The sequence below is a fragment of the Setaria italica genome, chromosome VII (genome assembly GCF_000263155.2).
Source record: "Setaria italica strain Yugu1 chromosome VII, Setaria_italica_v2.0, whole genome shotgun sequence".
Classification (NCBI taxonomy): domain Eukaryota; kingdom Viridiplantae; phylum Streptophyta; class Magnoliopsida; order Poales; family Poaceae; genus Setaria; species Setaria italica.
The window spans coordinates 23,749,345-23,766,674 of record NC_028456.1 but is presented as its reverse complement, the minus strand read 5'-3'; the positions used below and the strand labels follow the sequence as shown (position 1 = coordinate 23,766,674).

General features: G+C 46.4%; 3 protein-coding genes across 3 annotated transcripts; 2 read left to right on the top strand and 1 right to left on the bottom strand.

Annotated features, from left to right (window-relative positions):
- Window positions 1–657: 657 nt before the first annotated feature.
- On the bottom strand, window positions 658–3,412 carry LOC101764801. Its single transcript, XM_004976024.4, has 3 exons — window positions 3,157–3,412; window positions 1,496–2,017; window positions 658–1,374 (listed from the first exon to the last, which is right to left on the bottom strand). The coding sequence occupies exons 1-3, from the start codon at window positions 3,233–3,235 to the stop codon at window positions 797–799; spliced, it is 1,179 nt and encodes a 392-aa protein (XP_004976081.1). The 5' UTR covers window positions 3,236–3,412; the 3' UTR covers window positions 658–796.
- A 6,270-nt stretch (window positions 3,413–9,682) lies between these two features.
- On the top strand, window positions 9,683–10,853 carry LOC106804097 (endochitinase A). Its single transcript, XM_004976022.2, has 2 exons — window positions 9,683–10,136; window positions 10,267–10,853. Exons 1-2 carry the CDS (start codon window positions 9,716–9,718, stop codon window positions 10,668–10,670), a joined length of 825 nt encoding a protein of 274 aa, XP_004976079.1. The 5' UTR covers window positions 9,683–9,715; the 3' UTR covers window positions 10,671–10,853.
- Window positions 10,854–13,514: 2,661 nt separating this feature from the next.
- LOC101763988 (endochitinase A) lies at window positions 13,515–14,743 on the top strand. The gene is made up of 2 exons (XM_004976023.3): window positions 13,515–13,980; window positions 14,101–14,743. The coding sequence occupies exons 1-2, from the start codon at window positions 13,572–13,574 to the stop codon at window positions 14,502–14,504; spliced, it is 813 nt and encodes a 270-aa protein (XP_004976080.1). The 5' UTR covers window positions 13,515–13,571; the 3' UTR covers window positions 14,505–14,743.
- Window positions 14,744–17,330: the final 2,587 nt, after the last annotated feature.

Genomic DNA, 17,330 nt, shown 5'->3' with positions numbered 1-17,330 from the left:
AATACTCCAAAACAATTTTTGCAACATCACCTCACATGTCAAATATCCCAAAAATAACCACCTCAACATCACATGTCAACTGAAATCCCTTACAATATCATAGTATACCTATCACAACAAAAAATACACACAGAAAATTTCCACCGCAATCTCCGTCCTTAAAGTTAGAGGATCTCCCCTACTGCGACATCATCATGTATCTATTGCAATAAAATTACGTATAAAAAATTTCCACCGCAGCATGATCGATGAGTTGCGGCATTCGATTTTTTGTCGGGGGCATCGCCGAACAAAGCAAAGTTATTGGTGTCCCGTCACACCAGTGGTTATGCTGTAGCTCTGCCCCTTGGCCCATTTTAAAAGGGTGGACCCAGCTTGAAACGCATAATGCATGTAAAATGACATCGAGTGGCATCATGACAACCCGTGCTATTTGGGTACCATGGTGGGAAAACTAATCCCAAAATCACTCTTCGGATTCGAAGTTATAAAATTAGAAGGTTAAATGGTTCAAGATGTTAAGTGGACACATGACTTCTTGGGAGTTTGGAACATTTTAGGTTTTTCAAGTATATGGCAGCGAAACCTATTGTAGATTTCACGCTGACATGACGGAGCTTAATTTAATTTGCGCCCTTAGTACAAATAACCACAGCGTAATACGAAGAGCCTCAGATGAAATATGAATAAATATACTAGTACAATAGGTAAAAGACAAAATGGGCCAGTACTAACCCAGCACAGTTACACTCTACGCCACGCCGCACGAGTACAACCGGCCGTAAAAACTTGCGCCTTAGAGAAGCAACCGGCGAGCAGACGGCTGCGCGATGGCGACGAGCGAGACGTCGTCCACGACGGGGCCGCAGAGCGTGCCGCTGTTGTCGGACTTGGTGTGGTAGCCCAAGCTGACGAACACCACCCTCGTGGGGCTCGCGGGCGCCTGGAACTCGAGCTTCCCGCGCGTGGATCCGCCGGCGCCACGGAAGTCGACGTCCACGGTGGTCTCGCTGGCCCCCGCGATCGCCTTCACCTTCATCCCCGGCGACGAGGAGTAGTCGGCCGACGCCCCGCACCCGTTGGCCGCGTCCCCGACCGAGAACTCCAGCCTGTACCAGCTCCCTTCCACGGTGCCGTACACCTCCTGCACGAGCGCCGTCTCCACGCCGCACACCAGCTCAACGGCGCGCCCGCCGCGCGGCACCGCGAAGTGCGCCGTGTCCACGTACTTGACGACCTTCTTGTACGACATGATCATCCACCCCGGCAGCGGGGACACGTCGTCCTCGTTCATCGGCGGCACCAGCACCCCGGACTTGCAATCCGGGGGGATGTACGGGCCCTCCTCGAAGTCCCCGTTCGTCAGCAAGTTGTCTGCTCACCAGTTTAGGCACGCACGCACGTACGTTTCAGAAAATATCAGTACTAAGAATAGTAGCGAAGCTTAATTGTACACACACATCAGGCGGCAATCGTTTTAGCTAGTGTGGCTTACTCTGGGTGGGCTGTGGCATGTTGAGCGTCTTGATGGCAAAGGCGTCGATGATGGGGCCGCACCCTTCGTCTTCTTCCTCCTGCCAGGGGTGGCGAATGGTGAAGGACACGATGCCGGCTTCGGCCTTGAAGGCCCAGGAGTAGGCGTCCCAGCCGCAGCTGGAGTACACCGTCTGGATGGGGAGCGGCTCGCCGGACTGGACGGGGTAGCCGGTCACAGGGACGATGGTGAGGCTCAGCTTCTCGTCCTGGGCGCAGGTGCGGGACGCGCGGAATGTGACGGAGTAGTAGAGGCCCCGCGTCACGCTGATCTGCTGCTGGATGGAGGCGTCGCTGCCCAGGCGCAGGGCGTGCGCGCCCTCCGGCACCGTCAGGATCATGTCCCCCTGCTGCTGCCCGGACCCGATGTACTCGACGGTCCCGGTGGTCTTCCAGTACGGGATCGCGTTCTCCCCCGTCACCTTCGACCCGCTCATCTGGGACTGGTTCGGCGGGTACTCGAAGTTGCCGTTCAGCAGCGGGCCTGCAGGAAGTGTATACATGGGATGACGTGTCAGATGCAAAACATGCCAGTTGTACAAGCCAAGAGAACAGCTCGGCCAGTGTTAGGGGCAAACACATGAAATGATAGCATTCATGATCACAAGCATATCGGCAATCCGATCGGCACCACAAAGACAAGTTTGAGCAAGCCAAACCACGCAGATGATGCGTGCATGTGGTGATCGCCTCAAACAATCTCATCCCATCACGATCCACGACAAGAGAGAGTCGTTGCAAATCGTTCTTATGCTACAAGATCAGGAGGCAAGCAGATCTCACATGATAGCATCTTCAAAAAGCGATCCCACATGATAAGATTCTGATTTTGTAAAATACTACTACTAGTCAAACAGAACGTTCTGCTGCTCTGACATACATATTCCTACGCACGTGAGACAGCAGAACCCTGATTTCTTTGGGAACCTCAACCGACAAGTCAACAACGTCAGTTCTTTATAACAGATACTTCAGCTCACATGAAAACGACGCAAGAAGATAATTTATCAAAGAATAAGAATATTGTGCAGCATTTTCTTTCTGTCTATTGTGATTTTTTTTTTGTTTCTTACAAAGCATCACACCTGTCTATTGTGTTTAATTTCTCTCTATTGGGTGGTTGCCACTTAAAAAGGAAATGTTTCACCTACGACCCATTTCTCATTTGCAAGAGTAAAATGCTTGAGAACAATTCTAGCAAGACCATACATTTGTGATTCTTGAAACTTCTGATACACGTGACCTACGGTCACTAAACAACTTAAAGGATAGTGACAATATCAGTAACAGTGAGAAGCTAACCAAGCTTGACATAATGTTATCAGTAACAGTCTTGAAGATTAGTGACTGTATCAGTAACAGTGACTAGCTAACAGCAGCTTAACAGTGACAGTTTTGACTTTTGAAAAAACTAAACGTAGCTATATTTTGGGATGGAGGGAGAAGCTGCTAACAGATGGCAGCTAAAGAAGATCTCATTACCATACTACATACTACAGCCCGGCAGTTGCCACCGGCAACAATTAATGCCGCTACGTTAGTTGACGCGCTGATCAATCATGCAATCAGGATTCAGGGACAACTAAATGACTAACAATGCAGCTTCAGTTCAGGGGCTCTCACCATCGCCGACGGCCGAGGCAACCAGCGCCGCGGCGCAGACGAGCAGGACCAGCGCGGCGCTCCGCTTATCGATCACCATCTCTGGTTATACCCCAACCTCGTACGACGCCAGTAAAAGGTCTCTTTCCTACACCTCGGGAAGCTTGGAAAATTTTACTCTCGAGCGGGAGCTCACCCGGCCCGGCGCCGTCCCACTTATAGGCGAGGCCGCACCAGCACCCCGCATGCACGCGCCCGCGGCCCGGCTCGACCCGCACGCAACAGAATAAACCTCCGATCGGGCGCCGCGGAACGCGGCGGGTCGGCGCGCGCGCACGAGAGGAGGCCATGGCTCACGGCCACCCTCGCCTGGCTCGATCGAGGCAGCCAGCAGGCTCTATCTGGTGCCGTGGAGGACTGGTCACGTGGCGCCTCCTCTGCGCGCACCTGCGCCCGGCATGGCCGTTGGAACTGGGGAGGATTCCTCTGCCACCCCTGGCTTCACCGTCCGGGGGCGCGCGGGCGTACGTGGCGGCGGCGGGGCGCGCGGGCATGGGGGATCGATCCGGGTCTTCGTCGGCGATTAGTTTTCTGCCTTGGATTAGAGGAAGCGGGGTGCGGTGCTTAATTGCCCGTGTCGGCTCGACGTTGGCGCCAGAGCGCACCTGATCGGGTTCTTCTGTTCTGACGGGATGCCTGATCTGGAATTTTCTTTTCTGACAGGGTGCTTTGATCAGGTTGGTGGCCACATGGGCTTTGACTCGATCTGCTGGCAGCAGTTACGAGTTGTCACAGAACTCAGCTGCCTTTCGGGAGCTGAGTAGTGGCTGGTGTTGAAAGCCAACTACTACGCTAGAAACGATTTGAACTAGCACGTCAAAATTAGCGTGCTGGTGGGTGGAATTGACACCCGCTAGCATAAAGATGATGGGAGCCGACACGCTAGTGCTCGCCAGCACAAATGGGATGTATCTGTGTTGTGCTGGTGGGTGCATGTCGCTCTGATAAAGTCTTGAACAACTTCTTCCCCAGCCAACCTTCCATTTGGAGCTTGCTCGAGACAAGTTCGGGAAAAACTCCAAAAAAGATGAGTTTGTGCCATTCCAACCTTATTTTTCAACTTCTATCTATCATTTCTAGCTTCATTAGGTTGTCATCTAGATCTAGAAGAGACAGGAGGGAAGAGAGAGAAAATAATTAGAGATGAATTATTTTTTAAATAAAATTATATGGTCATATTATAATCATTACAATACTATTTGTATTTTCATGTATTATAGAATTGAGTTTGATTCTATTTTCCTACTTATTAATTATTATTAGATTCATAGTTTTAATTAATGAGGTTGATTGAATTTAATATATAATTGAGTTTGATTTTTTTCTTTCTACTTATTAATTATTACATGGAATCCATGGTTTAATTGAGTATCATTTCGGGTAATATATAATTAATTTTGATTATATTTCTTTCTACTTATTAATTACTACATCCATAATTTAATTGAGTTTATAGAATTGAGTTTAATTCAGTTATTAATTATTGCGACCTATAACTCATTAAATTAGTTAATATAACATAGAGTTGTTATCATAGGTTGTTAAAGATGGATCATAGAGCATTGATGTATGGCATACGGAGACATTCGCATACATTCATGTCAGAAGTATCAAAGTTTGTTGAGACTGCGGAGAACCACGCTTGCATTTACAAGACAAAGTAAATACATTGTCTGTGTTTTGACTGTACCAACAATATTGTATGGGAGGATACTTATGTCATCCAGATGCATTTGATAAAGCAAGGTTTTGTGGATGGATACACAATTTGGCCCCACCATAGTAAGGCAGGAGGTACTTTCAACAACACAGACATCGATACTGGCTCTGATGAAGTAGGTGGTGATGATGCAAACAAAAATAATCATGTTATGATGGATGATTATTATGACGTGGAGATCAAAATGGTGATCAAACAGATACGCGTGTAGAACCACAGGTGGATGAGGAACGTGATGTTGATATGGAGGACATGTTGCGACACATTGAACCGGAAGTGTTGCTTGGGAGTGCTAAAGGGTTAGAGAATTTTGAGACACTCAAGAAGGCAGCAAAGGACCATATGTATGAGGGATGTGGGAAGGAGTGGACAGAGTTGCGTTTCTTCCTTCATCTTCCGATCCTAAAGGCTAAATTCGGCTGGTCAGACAATAGTTTCAATGGTCTCCTTACTTTGCTAGGCAAGTTGCTCCCGAAGCCTAACTTTGTGCCAAAAAATACATATGAAGCAAAGACGATTATCAATCCATTGAAGATGCATGTGCAAAGAATATACGCGTGCAGGAACCACTGCATATTGTACCATGGTGAGTACGCATCATTGAAAAAGTGTCCAAATTGCGATGCAAACCGTTATAAAAATAATGCCGATTTCTATGAGGACCGTGTCGGTTCCTTCATCGGGAATAAGAGGAAGAAAGGTGCAAAGAAAAGTGTTGGTGCTCAAGTGGAGGACGAGTCCTATATAGGTACTAATATGATGACTCAGCGTAGAGTCCCTACCTTGGTGATGTGGTATTTGCGGGTGGTGGACCGTCTGAAGCGTTTGTTCTCAAACCGAAAGACTACTAAACTGATGACTTGGCATGCTGATTGCCCAGTAAAGGCTGATGGAAAGTTTTGATATCCTTCTGATGCTCGCCAGTGGAGGACCTTCGATGCCAATCATCAAGAGTTTTTAGATGAAAAACAGGAATGTACGGTTCGCGTTGAGTGCAGACGGCATGAATTCGTTTGGTGAAAAAAGTAGCATGCACAGAACATGGCCATTGCTGATGACCATATACAACTTTTCCTATGGCTATGTCATAAGAGAAAAAAAAATTGCTAACCATTCTTATACAAGGCCCAAAGCAACCTGGCATCAACATAGATGTTTTCCTCAAGCCATTGATGGAACATATGTAGAAGTTTTGGGAAGATGGAGTTTGTATGTGGGATGAGTACAGACAGGAGCACTTCATACTAAGGGTCATTATCTTTATTACCATTAATGATTATCCCATCCTATTTGTCCTGACAGCTCGTCGAGGCGCAAAAGAAGGCTCTTTTCAGGCCCGACAGGAAGAAAGATTAGCTAACCGCTGCTATTGGAACCGTGGAGCACTCTGAGCGTATTCGAAGGATGTCATCAACATCGCCCTGGGGTAAAGCATTTCCCAACAACCAAGCAAGCTATAGGAAGTGCGACCGTTATAAGAAAAACCTTGAAGAGAAGATGAGAGAAATCGTCAAACAGGAGTTCTTAGAGTTCTTGGCCAACCATGGTGCTTGCCCAACGATGGCTGAACCGATAGTATCTGATGGCCAACGACAGGCAAAACCAACCATGCTACTTGCCCAGACAGGATTCATTGCTCCAAGTAGTGCTTGTTCCATTGCAAACGTGAGGTATCACATTGATGACATACAAGCGGATATATCGTACAAGTTGGTTATACCTTATGAAAGTAAACAAAATAAGTTTCGAGAGGTCGCAACCGGCATGGCAGTAATGGGTCATGTGTTTCGAAATGCACCCCCTCCAGAATACGCCTGGGTGCAAGTTGTTGCGGTGTCGGATGAGTCATGCGAGATAGACATCTCTACTAATGACGGGATTGAGGTTCTCGGTGATGAGATGAACAAGTACATATTGAGGCTTCGCCGAGATATCGTTATGAATGTACCGCCAGAAATGTCAAGGTCGAGCCAAGAACTCCCCCTTCCAGATTTAAATGTCGACATGGAGCAGCCGATGTTGTCACATGTGCAGGGAGCTAACAATGAGGATGAGCAGCCAATGCTATCACCTGTCCCAGAAGCTCTCAATGAGGACGATGTTACATTAGCACTAGAAGGCGATGAACGGGTAGATGATTTAGATGTTAATGATCCAACGTCATCTTCGCCAGCATCTCTACCTCCGAAGAAGCCAACGATATCTCATATGGTCAACACATATGAAAAGGCTCCATCAGCAGATGTCGACAAGTTTTTAAACATATTGAAGAAGAAGGCTTCATTTTCCTGTGAAAAATCGGTAACTCGCAGCGCCTCTCGGCAAAACTAAAAGGATCAAAACCTCAATTTCTGCATATTTTATATCAAGTATCTAAGCGATCTATTCTGCATGATGCAATGGAGGGAGGAAGAATTGATGCAAAGCAGGTTTAAGGTAGCGTACCTTAACCCAGCACGAATAAACGAGCCAGAGCACATGTCCAAATTGACGGAAACGATCATAGCACAAATAGATGTAGCAGAGACACAAGCGGAGAAAGATTCTATCAAAAATAAAAAACCCGCAGAGAAGAAATGCACAAAGTGTCCATATACATTTCTAAAGTGATACAGAAAAGGCCTGACAAGCAATATATCATAGTCCTTACGATTTTGAGTAAGCTAGTTTTAATTATTATATATATACTAGGTGTTATTTAATATCATCTATAATATAAATTATTTTAATATAATGCATACCTAAGTTAGGAGAAGAAGTGGTCGTTGACTTAGCCAGCTATGATAAAGATAGGTACAAGATTTCATAGGCATTATACAAAAGTAAGACATTCCTTGGCAGTACTTATATGCATATTGACATTCTATGCACCTAAGTTGTATTACTAACTTTTGTTTTTATATCCTCAAAGTGTGTACAAGCTTAGCATATAAAAAACAAGCCCTACAATCCAAAAAGGATGAAAGCTATGAAAATAATATATCATAAATACGTAAGAAGATAAAAACTTGATTTTTTTTCATATTGTATACTTATCATTAATAACAATTCATCACTGTATCATTTTTATATTTGTTTGCAGTGCCACAAGCAACCTCCCGATTCCATACTTTGCGAATATTACGTGTGTGAGTTTATCAGAAACAATGGGAGGTACCGGACAAACCGTGAAGCCGTAAGTCTCTTATACACTGCCACGTGCTAATTTCCTAATGATAATATATCCTAATCTTCATTTGTACGGACATGGCAAGATTCATTCTACGCGAGATTTGTCATGAGGATGGAGCATTCTTTAATAAAGATGGCGTGTTGATGGCGAACGAGTACACAAATCTTCGTAGATGGGCATAATAGTTTTAATATTAGTGTGGCAAAGAACAACTCAATTCCAATGTTGGATTTTTAATAATGTGAATTATATATTATGTACGATGCAGTTTATAATAATGTGAATTATTTATTATTCAAGTTTGCCCTTATGTGGTTGAAGATAGACGGCTAAAAACTGGCGGGAAATAGAAATAATAAATAATTCATGGAAAATAATATATTGAATAGGAAAATACATTCTGGCGGACAGCATAAGCACCCGCCCGCAGAGAAACCATCTGTGCTGGCGGTTGTTGTAACTACACCGCCAGCACAGAAAGCATCTGTGCTGGCGGATGGCTAACGTCGTCCGCCAGCAAAGAGCGGTTTGTGCTAGTGGGCAAGCACCCGCCAACACAAACGGCATTTGTATTGGCTTGAGATTGCTGGTGGTGTGATACCCGCCAGCACAAATCTATTTTAGCTGTCAGTACAAATTTTTTTTAGCGTAGTGCAATATGCAAATACCATAGAGCAGCGAGAAGTAACAAGTACCCTCCAAAACTTATACATCAACAATGGATGCAGCGGCAATTTCAGGATTGACGTCTGAGCTCCTTACCTGCTGGAGGAGAGGATGATTCGGTCTTCATCTTTTTGGCTCCTTTCAGTACTAGCGTAGCGTCCATTGCTGCTGTTGGCTAATTGCTGCTTGAACTTGGAAGCAGGCCATCGTAGCCCAATCCACGTGGTTGGTGGGCCGGCCGGGGGCTATCTAGCTAGGAGGAGGATTGGGTTGGAGTTGGCCCGTTACAAGGAGGCCCTCGCAGTGGGCACCAAGACTTTTTCGGCCTGCCTTGTTCCAACGAGTCTCGGCCCAATCAGACCATTTTATCTTTGTTTAGCGTAGGGCCCATGGAGCTTGGAGCTGCTTCCATATTTGAAAAGTACTCCGTACTCGGCAGCGAAAAGTACTCCATTTGAAGCGAAAAGTACTCCATTTGAACAGGCCCACGGAGTATATAAGAAAAGAAAAATAAAAGTATACTTGTTGTGCGTGGGGTCCAAATTAGACCGCCGGAATCACCGGCAGCGATCTTGGAAGTGTTCCTTCCTCAATTGACCATTTCCGTATTATAGGTTGTGGAACACGCAAGCTTCCAGTCCACCTAGCGGCGGCAGGATGACGGCAATCTTCTTCGATCGTTGACGCGACACAAACGGCCAGCAAGACAAGTAACGCATTTCCACGAAGAAACCACTCGGTATATCAAATGCGCGCGGCGGCTATATCCAAATCCACGTGGCAGCGCTGCTCGGTACTCGCAGCGATTGCAACGGCGGTGAGCGTTGGAACAAGTACTCCACGTCGAACACCATGCATCGAGAAGACGGGCACCCCGATCTCTATATAAGTCGACACCAGCATACCATCTCAAATCACCTCACAAACACAGCTCTTCAGGAACTGAAGCAGTGACCATCAGCATGGCAAACCCCGCGACGACCCTCACGGTCCTGGCTCTCGGGCTCGCGCTCCTGTGCGCTGCCGGCCCGGCCGCCGCGCAGAGCTGCGGCTGCCAGCCAAACTTCTGCTGCAGCAAGTTCGGCTACTGCGGCACGACCATCGATTACTGTGGCGATGGGTGCCGGTCGGGGCCCTGCATAGGGAGCGGCACCGGCACCGGCAGCGGCAGCGGCGTGGACGTGGGTAGCGTCGTCACCGACGCGTTCTTCAACGGCATCAAATCCCAGGCCGGGGGCGGGTGCGAGGGCAGTAACTTCTACTCTCGGGACGCGTTCCTGAACGCCGCCGGCGCGTACTCCGGCTTCGCCCACGGCGGCTCGGCGGACGATGGCAAGCGTGAGATCGCCGCCTTCTTCGCGCACGTCACACACGAGACCGGACGTAAGCTGATCAAACCGACACTAACCGCATGGAGCCTAGCTAATTCATGACCGCATATATACCGTTCTGATCAATTTGGAACCTAGCTAATTCATTTGCATATGGCTTGATGATACATTGATACCTCCAGATTTCTGCTACATCAGCGAGATCAACAAGGACAACAGCTACTGCGACTCGAGCAAGACGCAGTGGCCGTGCGCCGCGGGGAAGAAGTACTACGGGCGCGGCCCGCTGCAGATCTCGTGGAACTACAACTACGGGCCGGCGGGGCAGAGCATCGGCTTCGACGGGCTCGGGAACCCGGACGCGGTGGCGCAGGACCCCGTGATCGCGTTCAAGACGGCGTTCTGGTTCTGGATGAACAACGTGCACGGGGTGATGCCGCAGGGGTTCGGCGCCACCATCAGGGCCATCAACGGCGCGCTCGAGTGCAACGGGAACAACCCCGCTCAGATGAACGCGAGAGTGGGCTACTACCAGCAGTACTGCCAGCAGCTCGGCGTCGACCCCGGGAGCAACCTCACCTGCTAGAGGTGTTGCTTGGGTTCATGGATGCATGCTTGGCTCTATAGAAGGATAAACATACTTGGTGAAACCGAGTACAAGTGCTAGTGATTGTAATAATAAATAATTCAGGGGGCTGGACCTGAATAATAACGAAGCAGTTTGTAATAGTATATGCGGATTGCGGCGAACACTTTAGCAATTATCTACGATTCCAGCGTGCGTTCGATTGTACTTGTAATAAGTGCTTACAGCACAAATGATGACCTAAGTTAGGGCAATGCTACAGTACACCGATTACCTCCTAGGAGGTAAGAGTTCAAATTAATTAATCTGAGCCCTTAAATGTTAAGAGAGATAAATTAACTATTAAAAAGGAAAAAAAATAAAGAAAGAACCGGCTCCCCATTATCACCGCTTCCTTCAATCTTGGAGGAGCGGTTACAACATCTGCATGTGTACACATTTGGATCTGGATGCAATTTCTTTCCTTTTAGTTGCAACCAACGTCATAACATTTTAAGAGAATACATCTGCATCTGGATGGAGAGAAATATTACTTGAACATCTGCACGTTTACTTGAAGTCTTGAATATCTGCATCTACATTTCTTCTTCGAAACGAAACATCTGCATCTGCATTTTGTTTATAAAAAAGGAAACATCTGCATCCGCATGGAGAAAAAAAGATATGAACATGGCACATTTCTCCGCGCAACACATTTACTTGAACATATGTCACGTTCTTTTTTTTTTGGACAGATGCATGTCACGTTCTTCCTTTTTTCCGAACCGGAACGGCCATCCATATTCACGTGAGAGGGAAAAAAAGAAATTTAGATCTGATACACAATCGTGTGTGGAAGTTAGATCTAATAGTAAAATATTTTTCCTATTTTCAGATTTTAAAAATAGATATTAATAAATAAATCTATTACTTCCTATGAGGTAATATGTTACTAGATCCACGATCACTTGGGAGTACCTTAGCAAAACCCCCTAAGTTATTGTTATTGAGTATTGACTGAATGTGCCTCGAGAATAGTAGTATTTGGCTCCCCTCCATCAGTTTTGGAGTAATTTCATAGGCCTTCGTTCTCTGACTCAGCTAAGGTCTATCAGAAAACAACGACAATGTGCTAATCAGAAGAAGAAGAAGAAGAAGTGGAAATAAAGGAAATGATATCAGTCATGTGACTAAATTTACAAGCAATCTCAGTCCACGATTATTCCTGGCCGGCACATTCCAATTCAAGGGCTCATCGTCTTTCTTCAATCTCCGAACTTGTGCTGACCTCTCTGTCCGTCTATGTGTGTATGTGTTTCTCACTAGGATACTTGATGTAATTTTCCTTTTCCTGACAAGGTGCTTGATCTGGTTGGGGTTTACATGGTGGGCTTGGAATCGATTTGCAGGTAACAGAGACGCATAGTTGAGATTATTTTCTTCTAGAAAGCTGGCTAGTGTGGAGAGCCCAACTGTCCAAGTTGGCACAGCGATGTCAGACACTGAAGACACAAGTGGGGGTGGGGACGGGGAACAGGGACGTCCTAGTCATGTTTAGTTACCCCCAACTCCCAACTTTGACACTATGCAAAAAGAAGATTCCCCATCACATCAAACTTGCGGTACATGCATGGAGTACTAAATGTAAACGAAATTAAAAACTAATTGCACAGTTTTGTTGTACTTTGCGAGACGAATCTTTTGAGCCTAATTAGTCAATATTTGGACAATAATTCATAAATACAAACGAAACGTTATAGTGTGCTACAGTGCTAGCACAATAATTTTGCATCTTCCAATTTGACCAACTAAACAAGGCCTAATAGAAGGCTCATAAACTAACAGACCAGTAGTCAATAAGGCAGAAACAATACAGTAAACGGTGCTCCCATCGATTTCATGTATCCATCAACGCCGACATCATGAGGAAATGATCGATGATGGAAGCAGCCACACTTCAACGATAATTCAGCTTCTTGACCATGTAAACGAGGTGACAGTTCAACACTGGTCGAGTTGCATTTGAATAGTAGAGTTAGGAATGGAGGTACGCACGGCTCAAATGGGCGTTGTACTGCGTACGCGAACGGACTGTCGTCGTCGTTATTTATTGTTAGTGGGCGCAAAATTAAATTTGAAAGCCTATATTTAATTAATCTGGTACCCTAGGAGCATTCTGCCCATTTAAAGGGTGTTAGATGAAAGCAAATTGGTTTCAACCCAAGGCCAATGAATCTGATCCTGTCTCAAAAAAAAAATCATCTCGAGAAAAACGTGAGAATATTCTTAATCCTCTGTAATTCGGATTCTTCTGAAATAAGAAAGAACAAAAATCTCCCAAGAGTGATCTAGAGAAAAATAATAAAATAAAACAAAACAAAATTGTAGGTTTGCGCACGCGGCCCAAATTAGGCAGCCATCATCGGCAGCTAGCTTGGAAGTCTCGTCTCCAACTTGACATTTCTGTGTTGGTCAGTGGAACACGCTGGCACCAAACGTCCTCACAAGCTACTAGGTACGTCGAATCGAGCAACAATATACGGCTGCCCGCGGCGGCCCGGTACACAGACGCGAAAGATCACAGAAAGCAATGACACATGCGTGGATTTTTCCACCGACGAGTATACAAGCGCTCGGCGGCGAACCAAATCTGATGGTATCTGAACATACGAATATTTGGAGTAGCTTGCCGGTACATGCTGTATTGCTGTGTCACATGTGCGACGAGGTCATCACAGACGTGGAACAGTCGTGCCAGCACAAATGGTAGGCCGCCGGTCAGCGAAGCCATTCCATCCATACATATCCTGCACCGAGCATCTGCACGCCCTCATCATCGCCATATAAAGCCACACCGTGTATCCTCATGATATCATCAACTCACAAGTCACAACAAGCTGCACCGCAGCAACCAAAGACAGTATGGCAAACGCGCCGACGATCCTGGCCGCCGTGGCTCTCGGCGGTCTCGCACTGCTGCTCGCCGCCGCCGGCCCGGGCGCCGCGCAGAATTGCGGTTGCCAGCCAAACTTCTGCTGCAGCAGGTTTGGCTTCTGCGGCCAGACCACCGAGTACTGCGGCGATGGGTGCCAGTCGGGCCCGTGCATACGGGGCGGGGGCGGCGCGAACGTGGCCAACGTCGTCACCGACGCGTTCTTCAACGGCATCAAGAACCAGGCCCCGAGCTCGTGCGAGGGCAAGAACTTCTACACGCGGGGCGCGTTCCTGAACGCCGTGAACTCGTACTCCGGCTTCGCGCGCGGCGGCTCGGAGGTCGAGGGCAAGCGCGAGATCGCCGCCTTCTTCGCGCACGTCACGCACGAGACCGGATGTAAGTCGATCGAACTTCAGTTCCCCACTAACTGCACACTCTAATCTTTCTTCTGCGGGATGTATGACGAACGCACGTCAATCATTCTGGACTTATTGTGCACCGTCTCCGTACCGACAGATTTCTGCTACATCAGCGAGATCAACAAGAACGACCCCTACTGCAACCCGAGCTACACGCAGTGGCCGTGCGCCGCGGGGAAGAAGTACTATGGGCGCGGCCCGCTGCAGCTCTCGTGGAACTACAACTACGGGGCAGCCGGGAGGGATATCAAATTCGACGGGCTCGGCAACCCGGACGTGGTTGCGCAGGACCCCGTGATCGCGTTCAAGGCGGCGCTCTGGTACTGGATGAACAACGTGCACGGGGTGATGCCGCGGGGGTTCGGCGCCACGACTAGGGCCATCAACGGAGACCTCGAGTGCGACGGCAAGAACACCGATAAAATGAACGCAAGGGTTGGATACTACAGGCAGTACTGCCAGCAGCTCGGCGTCGACCCCGGGGGCAACCTCACCTGCTAGAGCCTAGACCCTAGAGGTGCTGGGTTCATGGATGCATGCTTTGGCTGTTGGCTCGATCGAGAAAGATACATACTTGGTGTCGACGTGTCGTACACTGTTGTGGTGGGTACTGTCGCCTGTAGTGAGACCGAGAGCTCAACGAGTACATGTACTTGTAGTTCTATTAATAAATAATGCAGGGGATGGGCCTGTTCATTGGACCTGAATAATAATGAAGCAGCTTGTAATGTTTATGCACATTGCCATGCTACGATTCCAGCATGCGTTCTCTTGTAAGTACACAAAGCACAAATGATTTGAATGTGCCGTGAGAACAGAGTGGAACTCCCTCCATCAGCTGATTAGATGTTTTTTGAAAGATTATTTCAGATATTAAGATTTTTTTAGATTTAACTAGTCTAAGGCCCAAAAGAAGAGAAACACGAGCACCCAATGATTTGGAGCAATCTGCATATTTGGTTTGGGCATATTTCTTAGGCTTTCCTTCTGTGACTCAGCTAAGTTAATTATAACAGCCTCGAAAAAAAGTTAATTATAACAGAAAACAACAACTGTATGCTAATCAGAAGAAGAAGAAATGGGGGCAAAAAGCTAGGATATGCTATTAGTCAGGTAGCTGAATTTACAAGCAATCTCAGTCCTCGATTTTTCCTGGCCGGTACATTCCAATCCAAGGGCTCATCGTCTTTTCTTCAATCTTTGAACTTGTGCTGGCCTCTGTCTGTCTGTGTGACTGTGCGTGTATGTACGTGTTTCCCAGGATAGTTGATGTAATTTTTTTTTCCTTCCAGGTAGCTTGATCAGGTTGGGGTTTACATGGTCGGTTCAGAATCGATTTGCAGTTAGCAGAGACGCAAAGTAGAGTAAAGATTATTTTCTTCTAGACTAGAAAACTGACTAGCGTGGAGAGCCCAACTGTCCAAGTCGGTGCAACGATGGCAGAGACTGCAGACACAGGTGGTGGGGAGTGGGAACGGGGAACAGGGAAGTCCTAATAGAAGACACAAACTAACAGCAGTGAACAAGGTAGAGAGTGGAGACCATATTGTCCATCAACGCCAACATCGCGATAGACGCAGGGTTTCAGCTTTTTTTTTAGAAAGGCATCCAAAAGAGATATGATATTTATCAAGAAAAAAATAACTGGTTTAAAAGAAGGACAATTTAATACAAAACAATCTTAAAAAAATAAAATTCCATGGAGTACCCTGTTGATAGTCTTCTTCCTTGATTCTTCATACCTCATCTAAGCATAAAAAATTCACTGAAAATGTAGAAAGGGATGAGAGGAACATCTGCAAACACACTCATCACATAAGACTTTAAAGACCACAGTAACCACTCATTGCTGACAACAAGATCTAGTATCAATTGAAAGAACATTAGCTGGATCATCCCAAGCAATGCAAGCTAGCAATCCTTCACCACCACAATATAATTGAGGGTTGGAGAAACCGGTCTTTACCTTACCGTAGAACAAACCAAAAGTAGATGCCAAAGTCGCAGCATTAAAATATAGCCACCTGCATCTTCTGATTCACACTACACAACTGCAAATATCTGAGTTGAACCTACATATTTGGCAGAACCTACCTTCGCTGGCCTTTTGTCGATGCCAGCTTGGATATCGTCCAGGTAGGGAGAGGTCGGAGAGACCTTGTTATGCTCCATTGTTGCCACCACCTCGCCTCTACTGCTTGGGAACTAAACAACAGAAGAAACTGGAACCTAACAAAAACTAGATCAATGAAAAGGATAGATTCCCACTAAAGGATAGATTCCCACTTCTCTTGTTGCTGGCGAATTGTTAGAAGAAAGAGAGAGGAGAGGGCTGTGGGGTTGTTTCTAGCTAGTTTGTCGTGAGATCATCTGTGTACAAGAGTTACTCCCTTTGTCCCAAATTACTATTCATTTTGACTTTTCTAGTACATAACTTTTTATATGCACCTAGATATATCTAGGTTCAAAAGTTAATTATGAACGAATAGTAATTTAGGATGGAGGGAGTAGCATTGAAACACTAGCTGAGGTAACATGTTTACTAGTCCATGGCGCTCATACTTCAGCGCTGCAGCGCTCGGTACTCGGACCTCAGCTCGAAGCATTTTCTCTACCTCCTTACCTTGGAAAAGCAGGGTCACCTTGTGTCCTTAAAACCTATAATCATCTTTCGGCTAACCAAGCCTTCTCCGTTCCTCCAAACCGACAAGGTTAATACTACGCTTTTCGGCCTGATCAATGGACCAACCTTGCAGAGAAACCTTGGGTTTTCGAGGCATTTGATTCTTACCAAAATTTTTGTTACTCAAGCCGACATTCTCGCTTCCTCTTTATTGACCTCACTTTAGCGTTTGCTTCCCTCTAAGACGGAATGCTCCCCTACTAATGCATTTTGAAATCCCAGGGTGACTGTTTGTTCGTCGTTATTATTAGTGGGGGCAAAATTTGACAGCGCAGATTCGATCTGCCATCCAAGGAGCATTCGGTCCACAACTATGACCGGCCACTCAAAGGAAGGGGTGTTAAGATGAAAGAAAATTGGTTTCAGCCCAAGGTCCATGAAGCTGATCCTGTCTTCACGAAATATTCAAAATTCCTCCAAAAATGGAAAATATTTCTAAATCATATGTAATTAGATAGGGAGGCGCGCTCCGCTGCGCCCGTCGAAGGAGAGAGAAATTGATTATTACTGATATACATCGTTCATTTCTTTTTTTTGAAACAAATTATTGATATACTAATGGGTGCTGATGGTTATATATTAAGTGTCCAAAGATTATGTATATATATGGTGAACCGAATAGACGAAATAAACATAAATATATT